At 41.4% G+C, this 16,079-nt stretch overlaps 1 protein-coding gene across 1 annotated transcript; it reads right to left on the bottom strand.

The window, feature by feature from the left end:
• Window positions 1-3,677: 3,677 nt before the first annotated feature.
• LOC114905806 (Y-box-binding protein 3-like) lies at window positions 3,678-4,419 on the bottom strand. Its single transcript, XM_029240184.1, is given in 2 exon segments — window positions 3,678-4,014; window positions 4,016-4,419. Coding segments are annotated over 2 exon segments (741 nt in total).
• Between the last annotated feature and the right edge of the window lie 11,660 nt (window positions 4,420-16,079).

The following is a 16,079-nucleotide window of genomic DNA, read 5'->3' as shown; positions in this document are numbered from 1 at the left end:
AACTGGCACCTGTGACTGCGTGCCCTTCCCACATCAAGGGGATCCATGAAGTGATTCAGAAGTGCCATTGTCTTGATACTGCAAGTCACAGGAAGGAAGAGGATTGTTGCTGGGGTTTCTGCTTCAGATTTGTGACCCACCTTACTCTTAGGAAGGTGAGGAATCGCATCCCCTTGGCTTCACATTCAATTGAAATAGGACACTGGGGGTTCAGGGACGACGCTCTCATGCATTCCTACCCATATTCTCTGGAACTTGGTCTCCCAATCAAAGATATCTAAGGAAGTGTGCTATTATTGAAGGCTTTAGGATGGGACATGTCACCTTTCAATGACCCAAACAAAGATAACTGCTAAGTTCACATTTTTCAGTCAAGAAAACCAAGTAATATCTGGTACATGAAGTGGGAGTGAAAGAGAGGAAAGAGGATTAGCACAAAGGATAGGTTTCTTTTTGCTATTGTTTTTGTTTTTTTGTTTTTAATCAGTTTTATGGAGACAGCCCAGGCATCTCTCTGTTGTGTCTTAGGTGATACACTTTGGCTCCTGTTGGGCTGTTGGAGTTGCCTTAAGTAAGCCTAAATCCTGGAGCAGCTGGGAAACAGCAGAAAGTTCCTGCTGTCAGTTAAATATACTCACCCCCAGATATGTACTTCTGTGACCAGCCTCTGTATCCTTCAGTTCTCCCCCGTTCCACCCCCAGCCAGCAATCACCAGGTCAACTCCACTTAATGGATCCTGTCAGGCACCCTTGCGAACAGAGATAATTCAAGATCCCTTAGTTGGGTCTTGATGGCCTCCATTCTCCCAAAGTGAAGGCTCCATGGCCAGGCTGACCAATCCAATGTCTCCTGATGCATATACCTCACACAGCAGGGAGAAGCCTATGAACCCAACCTTGTATATACAGAAGACATTTTCCCTCACCATATCCATGCCTGTTATTTTGGCATAAAATGGCACCCTGGAGAGATCTGCGTTATTTCCTAATAATAGCAGGTTTAGTCTCATTTCAAATCTTCCCCCATTCTCTCTTGTTGCTGTGCGTCAGTATAAATTCTTATGCTTAGCGATTTTTGGTGCACTCTGCTAGTCTCTGAAGAAGTCAGCTGGTATAGTGGGAAGTGCACTGGGCTAGGAGTCTGGAGGAACAACTTCTAGCTGTATGGTGACATGACTTTATCAAATCTGAGCTCTGTGGTGATTGCTAGATATAATTTTATATTCAAGTGTCCAAGTAGTGGTTCCTTTAGCCTGGAACTAACCCTGTCACCATCTAGGTCACCTGTGTTTCCTCTCACATCCTGTGCTAACTCCACCAGAGCACTCACTCCATTGTGTAGCCATTGCCAGTTTTGTCTCACTCTCCACTAGGCCGTGGGCTCCTTGAGAGAAAGGACCATCTTCTTCATCATGATGCAACTCCTAGTGCCTGACAGTGTCGGGCACAAGTGGGCACTCAAATATTCTCTGAATGAGGAATCTCTGCTGTTTCTACTTTAATTGATTGAGGATATTTAGCCATAACGAATGATTGAATACTGACCCTCCAAATACCTTACCTATAATGTGGTGTAAAATGCCTCAACATTTAAATGGGAAAAGTATTTTGATCCTGCTACTTATATTCCAATTTCCTTAATCTGTAAAGTGAGGCTTTAAAGACCCCTGTTGGTTTCCAATTTATTGATTGCTCGTTTTCCCCACCCCACCCCCAAACCCAACTCCTGCCTCCCATCCGTGAACCCCCCACATATGTTCAAATAAAGACGAGTATGGGGATGACATTCCCAGTCAGAGCCTCTCTGTTTGATGGGAAAGGCCTGAAATGGGCTGAAACACACCTGCTAAGCCTTCCAGAAATCCTCCACAGGCCCCCTGGATGAACTCAACCAGGAAGCACAGATGAAAACTATAGACTACATGTTTTTCTTCAGCTCCAGAGGTGTGCACCACAAAAGTTATACCTGCTTCCACGCTCACTTTCTTTTCTTTTTTTAATTAACTAATTTATTTATTCTTTTTTTCCTTCATTTTTCCCCAGATTTATTGAGATATAACTGACATATAACATAGTGTAAGTTTAAGATGTATAGTGTGATAATTTTATACAGGTATATATTGTAAAATGTTACCTACAATAAGGTTAATTAACACATCTTTCACCTCACATAATTAGAATTTTTTTGTTTTTGTCATGGTGAGAACATTAATGCTCTACTCTCATAGCAACTTTCAAGTATACAATACAGTATTGTTAACGATAGTCTTCATGCTGTACATTAGTTCCCCAGAACTTTCTCAACTTAAACTGAAAGTTCATACCCCTTGACCAGCATCTCTCATTTCCACCCCCCCAAGCCCCTCATGTCAAATTTCTTTTGTATACTTAAAGGGTGTTAGATTGAATCCATTAAAAGAAAAAAAAAAGCCACACAGAGAGACAAATTCTGTTTCCAGAGAACCACATTTCTTACGTGTCATGGTGATGTGCTCAGTTTTTTGCGTTTTGCCTCATAGAGTATTACCTAGGCAGTAAGTGTGGGTAGTTGGGCCCACCCTCCTGATTTATTGCTCAAATTCCAGGGCAGGGGAAGAGGATGAAAATAAAAGAGATGGGGATACTTCTTTCTTCAGGTATTCTTATCATTTAGAATACCCCAAGACCTTCAACTTGTGAGTCCAGAATTAGTCTTAAATTCATGGCCTGTAAAGAGAACAATATGTAAGATCTTTGCTAAAACTCATTCTAAAAAAAGATTGAAAGGACAGTCTCAATACAATTATGGGCTAGTAGGCTTTAAAAAATTTCAGACAACAGTGATATCATATAAAAGCAACATGAAATGTTTTATTGAGAAAATGACCACTCAGGTGAGTAATATCACAACAGCAATGTCAGAACATCTTCAATATCAGATAATCTTCATTTTTGTTTTAAAAATTTTTTTAAATTGTTTTTAAAATTACTTCAACTCATTCATCTGGGGATGCAGAATAATAGCTGTGGTCCTGGTCAAATCTTTAAAAATAATAGATTCAGAGGTGTGTGTGTGTGTGTGTGTGTGTGTGTGTGTGTGTGTGTGTGTACAGAAACTACCAAGGCAGATGGTATGAGGGAATTTAGAAATACATAGGTCTTGTAATTTATCCTTCCTCAAACCCTGGGGAAGGGGCATGTAGTTTTCTCAGGGCACAAATCTAACAGTCACTGTGGATGCCTGGACTGCGTTGCAACAAAAGGGCATTATCTCTTCAAGCGGACATCACCTGCAGCCCAGGCCAGGGAGTTCCAGGGGAGGGAGCCGAGCTATTCCTCGGCCCGGATGGCAGAGGGGGCATCCACGACCAGGGGGTTCTCCTCCTCAGGGGCGCTGCTTTCTAGTCCACAGCAACAAAGGCAGGTGTTTCAGTAGGGTTCTTCTTGATCTTGCCCGCTCTTCCCTCCAGATCCTGGCCCTGGACGCCAGGCGCCTGCTGTGGGCGGCGGCGCGGGTTATTGGGGCGGCAGGATCCATAGCTTGGAGGAGGCCTCTGTTGCAGATCGCCGCAGGCGTCGTGCCCGCTCTCCCTGTGCTCCGCCTCCAGCTCCGCAGAGATGCCTGGTGAGGTTATTGGACCAAGAGTGGTGCCTCAGCCCCTAGGGCGTCGCAGCAGGTGGCTGGGGCTCCAATGCCATCACGGCTCGCCCTCGGGACTTGTGTTCTGCGCGGACCCTGGCAGGAGGTCGGGCCGTGGGCCGCTGGTGGTAGCCAGGATCGATGGGCAGCGGGTCACGGTTGGGGCCCTGCGGCAGGGCAGGAAGCGCCAAGGCCTTTGGCCTTTGGGGTGGCCAGGCCAACAGCGCCTCAGGCCCTGGGACGCGGTGAAGTCTTCCCCGCTGCCCTCGCCTTTGGCAACGTCGTGCTCAGCGCCCTTCGGACTGCGTGGTGGCGGCGCTTGGCCGTGGATAGAGAATCCCCGGCGGGAGCGGGGGCTGTGGGCAGCATAGCGGCTTCCCTCCACTGGGGCGCCCGCTCACATTAGCGGCCTCGGTGCCCCGCTCACCCTGCACCACGTGGAACTCGATAGTCTCGCCTTCGCCCACGCTGCGTTCGAACTTGTGAGGGTTGTTCCGGGGGATGGCCATCCGGTGAACGAACACACCTTCCTGGGTATCATGCCTGCTGATGAAACCGTACCCATTCTTCACGTTCAACCACTTGACAGAGCCTCGCACCCTCTTAGCGATGACTTTCTTGGGCACCTTTCCCATGGCGCCCACCACGGTGGTCTTGGGGATCGCATCCCCGCTGAGGTTGCCAGCACCTAGGGCTCGGGGCAGATCTCCACCTCCCAAGGATGCCAGGTGTTCCTGCGATGCTTGAGGGGAGACTGAAGAAGCCACCTCAGTGAGGGAGGCCTCTCCAGCCTCACTCATGAGGCCCTCCTTGCTCTCCTTTCTCAGAGAATCTGAGGGAATTTGGCCCTCTGTGGCTGGAAGGTGGGGGAGGGGCTGGAGGCAGGAGCCTCTCCAAGAGGGTTGTTGGTCAGGGCCAAGGGTTCTCTGGCTTCACTCTGAGACTCTTGGAGAGGCCTGTGGGTTCTCCTGGGGCTAGGGGACGCAGACCAAACAATGGCTACCATGGTGATGTTTCACTGTGGGGGGGCATGGCCTTCCTAGAGTGGCCTCTGAGCTGGGGGGCGGGGCAAATGCACTCCTCCCCATGCTCCTGCAAGCACGTCACAGTACCTCGTGGTTTCTGGTTGAGAGGAGGCACACTTGAAGCTCTAGGGAGTGGTCTTGAACACCCTCTTACTTGCTTGAGTGGATGTGAGGAGAGGACCCAACTTCCATCCCTCTTCCTTGGTTGGGGAGATTCACAGCCTCCTAAGGGCACTCTCTCCATATTTTCTCAAAAAACCGTGGTCCTCTTCCAACCCCTGGTGTGCCCTCTATATGGGTGAGGCATTTTGTGTAACTTGAGGCAAAATGACAACCGCATGATGTTAAGACCCAGTCAAAGTAGCCGGCTGTGGTGTTTGTTTGTTTGTTTTGCTTTTGTTTTCTGGCAGGGGAGCAAAGGAAGGCTGCCAGGGCTAGAATGCTCGTACTGAGAGGACACTAAAGTCACGCAGGTTTATCCAGACTAGTGTTAAGATTGCGTTGACCTAAAACAAATAGACTGTCAGGTATTGCCCCAACAAAAATGGGTTTATTCCGGATCAACAAAGAATTGCAATTCAGGGTCTGCAACCATGGTGAGCCAAGTGGAAATGCCCCCAACAGGGAGAGGATAACTCTTTCAAAGAGAGGAAGAGGAAGTTAGGAAGGCTATAGTAAACAAAGTGTCCATTGGAGGCTGAGAGTTGGAAGTGTGGCGGCTTTTCTTTGGCTGAGTCATGACAGTCTCTCACTGGCCGAGCTCTTGTCAGGCAAGAAGAGGAAGTCTTTATGTTTCCTGTTGGGCTCTGTTGTCGTCATAGGGTGTGAGAGCTCACCCTTCTAGCCTCCCGACTCTATTTTAATACGAAGTTTCTCTTTATTAATTTTTATACTCCTCCCCTTTGATCAAGATCTTTCTCTGAAAGCATCACTGATCAATGGTCCGATTTTCCTGTTTCAGCAGATTTTTGTCCCTAAGTGTCAGGAAGGACCGTTCCTTGGTGTACTATCCCATGTTAGAGTGAAAGTGCACAGTTTGGAAACCTACTGAAGTCACATTAGAGTAACAAGGAGTGGCAGGAGGGAGAACTGTTAGGCACGTTTTATCTAAAGTTCGTGTTATCAAGATCATACACATAGGAGATCATCTGAAGCATTATGCCACCATCAGGGGTTTGGCAGACAAACTTCCAACAGGCCTAATCTGGATATCTTGGGAAAGCTGTCTTATCAGATATTGTCTGCTTCAATTTCAGAAAACCTCTACTTTCATATCACCAGATGATGTGCAGGTCCATTCAGGATTGGTGCTTTCTTTAGGTGTGTCACGTGAGTTCAAGGGGCTATCCCCTGGAGCTTGGTGGCACAAGGGTTTGTTAGCAGTACCTGATAGGGGCCTTTCCTAGCAAGGTTGAAGAGATTCCTTCTGGAAGTGTCTTTTCCAATAGATGAAATGTCCAGGTTGCAAGGTGTGATGCTTAGTACCTTCCTCTCCTGAAAGCACACTGTGAAAAGATTGCTCTATCAAAACATGGTTATTTATAATAGAAGCAATTAGGCCTTTGAAATATCAGAATATCTCTCCTTTTATCAGTTGTGGCTCAAAAGAGGCAGGAGCCAAGTGAGTATCCTGTGACTCTCTCAGAGGGTGAGAGTTTGTGAGCTCCAAAAGGGGTGGTTCTGAGATTCAGAAGGACCAATGGCAATGCTTCTGGCCAAGGTAATAAGAGGCCCTCTACAAATTTTGCCAACTGAGGCTTAATAATGCCGTTAGTGCATTTGACTAAACCAGAGGACTGGTAAGTGCAGTGAAAGTGCTGTAAAACTGGCCAAAAAGTGCAGACTGGTTGAAGTACCTGACCAGTAAAATGGGTGCCTCAATCATTATGAAGTTTGAGAGGAGTTCCCCAGATAGGAATAATCTTTTCCAAAAGGACTTTAGCCACAGAAGAAGCAGTAGCCTGTTTGCAAGGGGAGGCTTCAGTCCAGTGTGAAAACATACATATTATGACTAAAACATGTTTATATCCACAAGGTGGAGGAAGGTGTATGGAATCCTTTTTCCAGAGCCTGAATGGTCCATTAGGCAGTTTAAAATGTCCGGGAACAGTACAGGCGGTCTTCTCTGAGTTGTATTTTGGACAAGTGGGACAAGTGTACATTCAAGCAAGATATACAGATAATAAATAAGTTAACACAAACAAGATACACTTCGTATGCCATTAGGGAATTACAAATGAAAACAATAAGACAGAACTACACACCTATTAGAACTGCTAACCTCCTCCCAAAATGAAAACATCAAATACTGTAGGATGGGAAACAACAGCAACTTTAACTCATTGCTAAAGGAACACATTTACGGCCTCTTAAGAAGTAGTTTGATAGTATTTTCCAAGGCTAAACAAGTCTCACACCTTGGGATCCACTGAGGTAGGCACTTTTTGCCCCCTTGTTAATGTTTCCCCACCAATATTCATTCATAAGTGTTATCATTTTGTCTGTAGGCCAATAGTTTAATGCATGTACAGTGGTTAGCAGTGGGAAATTTAGTCTCTTGTAAAACCGTGCTGCTATTTCATCTGACTTGGAGCTTTCTCTTATTATCAAACCAACAATTGTTGAATTTCCAATCTTGTATCCCTTTTCTGCGGCCAAATGTTGAGCTTCTCTAGCCAGTTTTTCTAAGTTATAATTTGGGGAACTATCCCTGTGAACCATCACAGAGGTTTGGCTCTTGTCGATTACTTTAAGGGCAGCATTCCTTGCGGAAATGTCAGCAAGGTGATTTCCCTTAGCTTCCAGAGCATCGAGTTCAGAATGCCTCAGGATCTTGATAATAGCTAAAATGGCAGGTAAATGTATTTCATCCAATAATCCCTGAACAGAGAGGCCACTTTAAATTTCATTTCCACAGGAAATAAGGAAGCCATGTTGCGCTACAACATTCCAAACTCATGAGCTACCCTGAAAGCATATCTACTACCAGTATCAGTATTGGTAGTTCTGCCCTTGGCTAAAGTACAAGCCTTTGTAAGGGTGTATAATACAGTCTGGTGGGCAGAAGTAGCCATACGTAAAGGTGCTGCCTCAACAATATAAAAAGGAGTGGCGATAGCATACCCAACACAATATTTTTGCCACTGTCACCTTTTAAATAAGAACCATGAGAAGTCAGTGTAACACAAAGGAGTTTCCTGCAGATCATCATGATAAGTCAGCATTAAGTAGTTGTGAGGGACTTTTGTCAGTGACGGAGGGGAGAATAGTAGCAGGGTTAAGCTCATTAGAGTGTAAAGGAGTTATGTGAGGAGCAGTTAACAAAGGCCTTCATAGCAGGTGAGGCAGCTGACTAAGGAATGTTGAGTGTGATGAGAATTCAGGAGGGCTTCTACTTCATGAGGTACAAAAATGGTTAAAGTGGCTCCCCCATGATTTTTCTCAGTGGGCTTAACCAAATGTGCAGTGGTGGGAATGCCTTTAAGGCAAGGGAGGTATCTCCATGCCACAGGGTCCATTTGCTGGCTATAACACCCTATGGGTTGATGAGGGTTCCTGTGTCTTGCGGTGAGTACCCCCAAGGATGTTTCTTTCCTTTACATACACAGAAAGGTAAAAGGGAATCTGATCATTGGGAAGTCCAAGAGCAGGTGTGTTTGTCAAACTCTCTTTTAAGGCTACGTCATCTGATTCTTCCCATAAAAGTAGATTGGTGTTGTTGTTCTTTAGGAAAACTTGCAGAAGTTAGGCCATAAGACAGATTCTTTAATCTAATTTCAGCAGTAACGAACTAGGCTGAGCAAAACTTTTCAGTTGGTGCTTAGTTTTGGGTTTTGGGAAACTTAGGACACCATGAGGCCTCTCTGGATTTAAGTGTAGCCCTGGTTCTGATATCAGATGTCCTAATTATTGAACCTGGGTTTGGGAAAACTGCATTTTTTCCTTGACAAATTTGCGTCCTTTTGAGGATACAGCCTTTAACAAAGGGATGCTGTCTTCTTGTGAGGAGGCTTGGAAAGGAGGGCAAAGAAGCAAATCATTCACATATTGCAAAAACGTAGAACCCCTAAAAAACTTTATATTACCCAGATCAGCCTTCAGGATTTGTGAGAAATAAGAACTCTCATTAAAACCGTGATGCATTACTGTCCAGGTGAATTGCTTTTCTTCCCAGGTGAAGGCAAATAGGTGTTGGCTAACTTCGTCAACTGGAATACTAAAGAATGCACTGCATAAATCAATTATGGTAAGGAAGTTGCTTCTGGTGGAAATGGATGTTAGTAGCGTATGAGGGTCAGGAACAACAGGGTGTTGAGGGATAACAATGTTTGTTGTTTATTGCTCAGAGGATCTCACACTGGCAAAATAGGAGTATTACCGGGACTAGTACAAGGGACAATGAGACCTTGAGCCTTGTAGTCTTCTATTAGGGGCTTTATAACTTGAAGGGCTTCTTTATTTATAGGGTATTGATTAATTCTTGGGAGAGGTTTTGAGGGATCTATATGAATCTTAATGTAATTTTGCCAATATCAGTTTGAGATTTTTCCTGTACAAAGGGTGGCAGCAGATTCAATAAGGACAAATGATCAATGTTTCCAGAATCAGCTCTAGTGCCATCAGAGCCACAGCAAATTAAAGAGGTCAAAGTGTCACTTAATTCACCTGTTTGGCTGCTATGATAACTACTTTCAAATTCTAAGGCATAATGTTTTCCTAAAAAGCCTCAGCCTAATAAATGGATAGGAGCTGGGGAACTAAGGAGAAAAGGGTGTGTATTTCTCAAAGGGCCTAAACAAAAGTAAGTATGTTCAGAGACAAATCTTTTGAGGTTCATTCATGATCCCACTATTTGATCTGTTTTAGTGCTCCAAGGCAGGGGCTGCTTTATAGTAGTTGGGGTTGAGCATCAAGAGTGTGGTTCCAGTGTCAGTTAGGACTGGAAGACAGTCATCCCGTATCTGGAGCCATGTTTTCACAAGCTGATTAAGAGGGAGAATTGGGAAGCACCTCTGTAGTTCCTCGGAGCCCCTTCATTGAAAATTGGGGGGATGTTGGACAGGCTGGTTGGAGAACTGAAGGCGCCTGAAGCACTTGAATTTGTCACAATCTCTTCACCAATGCCCTGGCTCTTTACAACACTAGCAGAAAATAGGAGGGTTTCTGTTTTGTTTAGGGGCCTTTATTTGCTGGAGATGAAGATTAAGAATTTTAGTTGTCTTCCAATCAACATTGTGAAAATGACTCCAAAGAAGATATACAGACTGCCAACAAACACATGAAAGAATGCTCAACATCACTAATCATAAGAGGAATGCAAATCAATACTACAATGAGACATCATCTCACACCAGTCAGATTGACCATCATCAAAAAATCTAGAAACAATAAATGCTGGAGAGGGTGTGGAGAAAAGGGAACACTCTTGCACTGTTGGTGGGAATGTAAATTGATACAGCCACTGTGGAGAACAGTATGGAAGTTCCCTAAAAATCTACAAATAAAACTACCATATGACCCAGCAATCCCACTACTGGGCATATACCCTGAGAAAACCATAAATCAAAAAGAGTCATGTACCAAAATGTTCATTGCAGCTCTATTTTCAATAGCCCAGAGATGTAAACAACCTAAGTGTCCATCATCGGATGATTGGATAAAGATGTGGCACATATATACAATGGAATATTACTCAGCCATATAAAGAAACGAAATTGAGCTATTTGTAATGAGGTGGATAGACCTAGAGTCTGTCATACAGAGCGAAGTAAGTCAGAAAGAGAGAGACAAATACCGTATGCTAACACATATGTGTGGAATTTAAGAAAAGAAATGTCATGAAGAACCTAAGGGTAAGACAGGAATGAAGACACAGACCTACTAGAGAATGGACTTGAGGATATGGGGAGGGGGAAGGATGAGCTGTGAGAAAGCGAGAGAGAGGCATGGACATATATACACTACCAAATGTAAGGTAGATAGCTAGTGGGAAGCAGTCGCATAGCACAGGGAAATCAGCTCGGTGCTTTGTGACCGCCTGGAGGGGTGGGATAAGGAGGGTGGGAGGGAGGGAGATGCAAGAGGGTAGAGATATGGGAACATATGTATATATATAACTGATTCATTTTGTTGTAAAGCTGAAACTAACACACCATTGTAAAGCAATTATACTCCAATAAAGATGTTAAAAAAAAAAGAATTTTAGTTGTCTTCCTTTTAGGTGACCCCTCTAGAATGTGAGAAATCTTGTTTGTCAGTTAACTAAATTCTTAGAAAAGTACCAACTTCCTAGACTGAACCAAGAAGAAATCGAAAATATGAACAGACCAATCACAAGTAGTGAGACTGAAACTGTGAATAAAAATCTTCCAACAAACAAAAGTCTGGGTCATGAGGCTTCAGCTCGAGACCTAGGGGCACATCTAGACTGAAAGTGAGGGGATAGAAAAAGTATTCCATGCAAATGGAAATCAAAAGAAAGCTGGAGTAGCAATACTCATATCAGACAAGATACACTTTAAATAGACTATTACAAGTGACAAGAAAGGACATTACATAATGACCAAAAGATCAATCCAAGAAGAAGACATAACAATTGTAAGTAACTATGCACCTAACATAGGAGCACCTCAATTCTATCAAAATTGAGGTTATCCTATCTCAAAATTTGATAGGTAAACTCTATCAAACATTTAGAGAAGAGCTAACATATGACTTTCTCAAACGCTTCCAAAAAATTGCTGAGGGTGGAAAATACCCAAACTCATTCTACGAGACTACCATCACCCTGATACCCAAACCAGACAAAGATAACAGAAAGAAAGAAAATTACAGGCCAGTTTCACTGATGAACATATACACAAATATCCTCAACAAAATACTACCAAACAGAACCTAACAACACATAAAAAGGATCATATACTATGAGCACGTGAGATTTATTCCAGGGATGAAAGGATTCTTAAATATATGCAAATCAATCAATGCAATGCACCATAGTAATAAATTAAAGATTAAAAAACTTATAATCATCTCAATACATACACAAAATGCTTTCGAGAAAATTCAACACCAATTTATGATAAAATCTCTCCAGAAAGTGGGCATAGAGGGAACCTACCTCAATATAACAAAGGCCATATATGACCAAACCCACAGCAAACATTATTCTCAATGGTGAAAAAGTGAAAAAAAGTTCCTTTAAGATCAAGAACAAAGCAAGTATGTCCACTCTTGCCACTATTATTCAACACAGTTTTGGTAGCCCTAGCCATGACCATTAGAAAAAAATAAAGGAATCCATTTTGGAAAATAAGAAGTGAAACTATCACAGTTTGAGGTTGAAGTGATACTATGCATAGAATATCCTAAAGATGCCACCAGAACACTACTGGAGCTAATCAATTAATTTGCTTAGGTTGCAGGATACAAAATTAATTCTCAGAAATTTCTTGCATTCCTATACACTAACAACGAAAGGGCAGAAACAGAAATTAAAGAAACAATCCCATTTACCATTGCAACAAAAATAATAAAATATCTAGAAATAAACCTCCCTAAGGAGGCAAAGAACATGTACTCAGAAAACTATAAAACACTGATGAAATAAATCAAAGATGACCTAACGAGCTGGAGAGATATTCCATGTTCTTGGATTGGAAGAATCAATATTGTGAAAATAACTTTACTCCCCTAAGCAATCTACAGATTCATTGCAATCCCTAACAAGTTACCAATGGCATTTTTCACAGACCTAGAACAAAAAATTTTACCATTTGTATGGAAACACAAAAGACCCCAAAGAGCCAAAGCAATATTAAGAAAGAAAAAGGGAGCTGGAGGAATCAGGCTCCCTGACTTCAGACTATACTACAAAGCTACAGTAATCAAGACAGTATGCTACTGGCACAAAAACAGAAATATACATCAGTGGAACAAGATAGAAACCCCAGAGATAAACCCATCCACCTATGGTCACCTAATCTTTATTATGTTGAGGTAGGTTCCCTCTTTGCACACTTTCTGGAGAGTTTTTATCATAAATGTGTGTTGAATTCTATCGAAAGCTTTTTCTGCATCTACTGAGATGATCATATGGTTTTTATTCTTCAGTTTGTTAATGTGGTGTGTCACATTGATTGATTTGCGTATACTGAAGAATCCTTGCATCCCTGGGATAAATCCTCCTTGATCATGTTGTATGATCCTTTTAATGTGCTGTTGGATTCTGTTTGGTAGTATTTTGTTGATGATTTTTGCATCTATGCTCATCAGTGACATTGGCCTGTAATTTTCTTTTTTTTGAAATCTTTGTCTGGTTTTGGTATCAGGGTGATCGTGGCCTCATAGAATGGGCTTGGAAATATTCCTCCCTCTGCAGCTTTTTGGAAGAGTTTGATAAGGATGGATGTTATCTCTTCTCTAAATGTTTTATAGAATTCACCTGTGTATGCAGCAAAAGCAGTCCTAAGATGGAAGTTTATAGCAGTTCAATCCTACCTCAAGAAACAAGCAAAATCTGGAATTAACAACCTCTCCTTATACCTAAAGCGACTAGAGAAAGAAGAACAAACAAAACCCAAGGTTTGTGAAAGGAAAGAAATCAGAAATATCAGAACAGAAATAAATGAAATAGAAACCAAGGAAACAATAGCAACAATCAATGAAACTAAAAGCTGGCTCTTTGAGAAGATAAACAAAATTGACAAACCTTTAGTCAGACTCATCAAGAAAAAAAGAGAGAGGATTCAAATCCATAAAATTATAAATGAAAGAGGAGAAATTACAACTGACACTGCAGAAATACAAAGGATCATAAGAGACTACTGCAAGCAACTATATGCCAATAAAATGGACAACCTGGAATAAATGGAAAAATGCTTAGAAAAGTACAACCTTCCAAGACTATACCAGGAAGAAATAGAAAATATGAACAGATCAATCACAAATAATGAAATTGAAACTGCAATTAAAAATCTTCCAGCAAACAGAAGACCAGGACTAGATGGCTTCAAAAGATGTGACTCTTGAACTCAGTTCTATTAAGAAGTCCAATGCTATTCTAATTCTTGTTCTTTCATACACGACCTGATTTTTCTTTCACAGAGTCTTTTGTTTTATTTTCTGTTTTTTTAGTATATTATGACTGAACAATGATGGGCCTTTGTGTGCCTGGGGACTGTTTTCTTAATTGAATTTTCAGAAAGTTCCTATAGAAACCAACAGATTTTTGCATGTTTATTCTGTATCCTGGTACTTTACTGAATTTGTGTATTAGTTCCAACAGTGTTTGTGAATTCTCTAGGGTTTCCTATATATAAGATCATACTATCTGCAAACAGATATTTTTACTTTGGTCTTTCTGAATTAGATTCCTTTCCTTTCTGTTTTCCAGCATAAATTCTCTTACTTTCTAGTACTATGTTGAACAGAAATGGTGAGAGTGGACACCCTGGTTTTGTTCCTCAACTTAGGCAAAAAAAAATCTTTTAACCATTAAGTAGAATATGGGCTGTGGGCTTGTCATGTATGGCCTTTATTATGTTTGAGGTACAATGCTTCTATATCTAATTTTTACCATGTTAGGGTTTTAAATTTTGAAAAATGCTTTTCATGTATCTACTGACTTAATCACGTGATTTTCATCCTTCATCCTGCTAATGTGATGTATCCTTGCATTTCAGGAATAAATCTCACTTAGTCATTCTTTATGATCCTCTTAACGTGCTGTTGAATTTGATTTGCTGATATTTGGTTGAGGATTATCACATCTATGTTCATCAGGGATAATGACCTGTAGTTTTCTTTCCTTGTAGTGTATTTTTCTGTCTTTTGTATCAGAGTAATGTTGGATTCAAAAAATGTGTTTTGAAGTGGTCCCCTTATCTCTACTTTCTGGAAGAGGTTAAGAAAAATAGTTTCTTTTTTTGTTTAGATGTTTGGTGGCATTCATTAGTAAAGCTACCTTGTTCTATGCTTGCTTTTTGGGGAGGGTTTTTTTCCCCAGCATTTTTGGGGGTTTAATTAACAAGTAAAAATTGTATATATTTAAGTTGTAAAACGTGATGGGTTGCTATATGTACACATTGTGAAGGGATTACCATCGTCAAGCTAATAAACACATCCATCACCTCACATAATTACCTTTTTTTCAGTATGGTGACAGCAAATAGTCTACTCTCTTAGTAAATTTCAAGCAAATTATGATAGAATGTTATTAACTCTGGTTCACTATGCTGTACATTATATTCCTAGAACTTATTCATCACATAACTGAAATTTTGTATCCTTTGACCAACTTCTGCCTTTTTTCCCCCACCAACTCCCTGCCCCGAGTAACTGTTTTCCTACTCTCTGGTTTCTACTTTCAATCAATACTGCTTTTGTGTGACTGCACATATAAATGAGATCATGTAGTATTTGTCTTTCTCTGGTTAATTTCATGTAGCATAATGTCCTCCAGGTTACAGCTGTTGTAGCAAATTGATGGACTGACAACTTTATCAGTATATAGTGACCTTCTATGTCCCTTGTGACCGATTTTGAGTGAAAGAAAATCTATTTTATCTTTTGCAAGTACAGCCACTCCTGCTCTATTTTGGTTACCATTTGCATGGAACATCTTTTGCCGCTGCTTACTTTCAGACTATTTGTGTCCTTAAAGCTAAAGTGAGGCTCCTTTACACAGCATATTCTTGAAACTTTTTTTAATGCATTCATCCACACTAGGACTTTTAATCGGAGAATTTAATTGATTTGCTTTTATAGAAATTATTAATAAAGAGTTGCTATTGCCATTGTGTTCATTTTTATCTGTTTTGACATTCCTCTGTTCCTTTCTACCTCTCTTGCTGTCTTTCTTTTTGGTTTTTGTAGTGGTACACTTTAATTCCTTTCTCTTTACCTTTGTATACCTAATAGATGTTTTTCCTTTGTGGTTAGCATGAGGCCTACATTAAACATATTATAGATATAACAATCTGTTTTTGTATTAATTTTCATTGGAGTAGTGTTGCTTTACAATGCTGTGTTAGTTTCTTTCTGTTCAGTCATATGTATACATATATCCACTCTTTTTTAGATTCCCTTCCCATTTAGGTCACCACAGAGCATCGAGTAGAGTTCCCTGTGCTACACAGTATGTTCTCATTAGTTATCCAGTTTATACATAGTAGTGTATATATGTCAGTCCCAATCTCCCAATTCATCCCATCTCCCCTTCCCTGCCTTGGTAACATGTTTGTTCTTTACACCTGTGACTCTATCTCTGCTTTGCAAATAAGTTCATCTCTAGTATTTTTCTAGATTCCATATATAAGTGATATATGATATTTCCTTTTATCTTTCTGACTTACTTCACTCTTATGACAATCTCTAGGTCCATCCACATCTCTGCAAATGGCACTATTCCGTTCATTGTTATGACTATTATTCCA

Source organism: Monodon monoceros, unplaced genomic scaffold, assembly GCF_005190385.1.
Source record: "Monodon monoceros isolate NGI ecotype Baffin Bay Population unplaced genomic scaffold, NGI_Narwhal_1 Super_Scaffold_22, whole genome shotgun sequence".
NCBI classification, from domain to species: domain Eukaryota; kingdom Metazoa; phylum Chordata; class Mammalia; order Artiodactyla; family Monodontidae; genus Monodon; species Monodon monoceros.
Note: the sequence above shows the minus strand (reverse complement) of the source record. Positions and strands in the feature narration are given on the sequence as shown.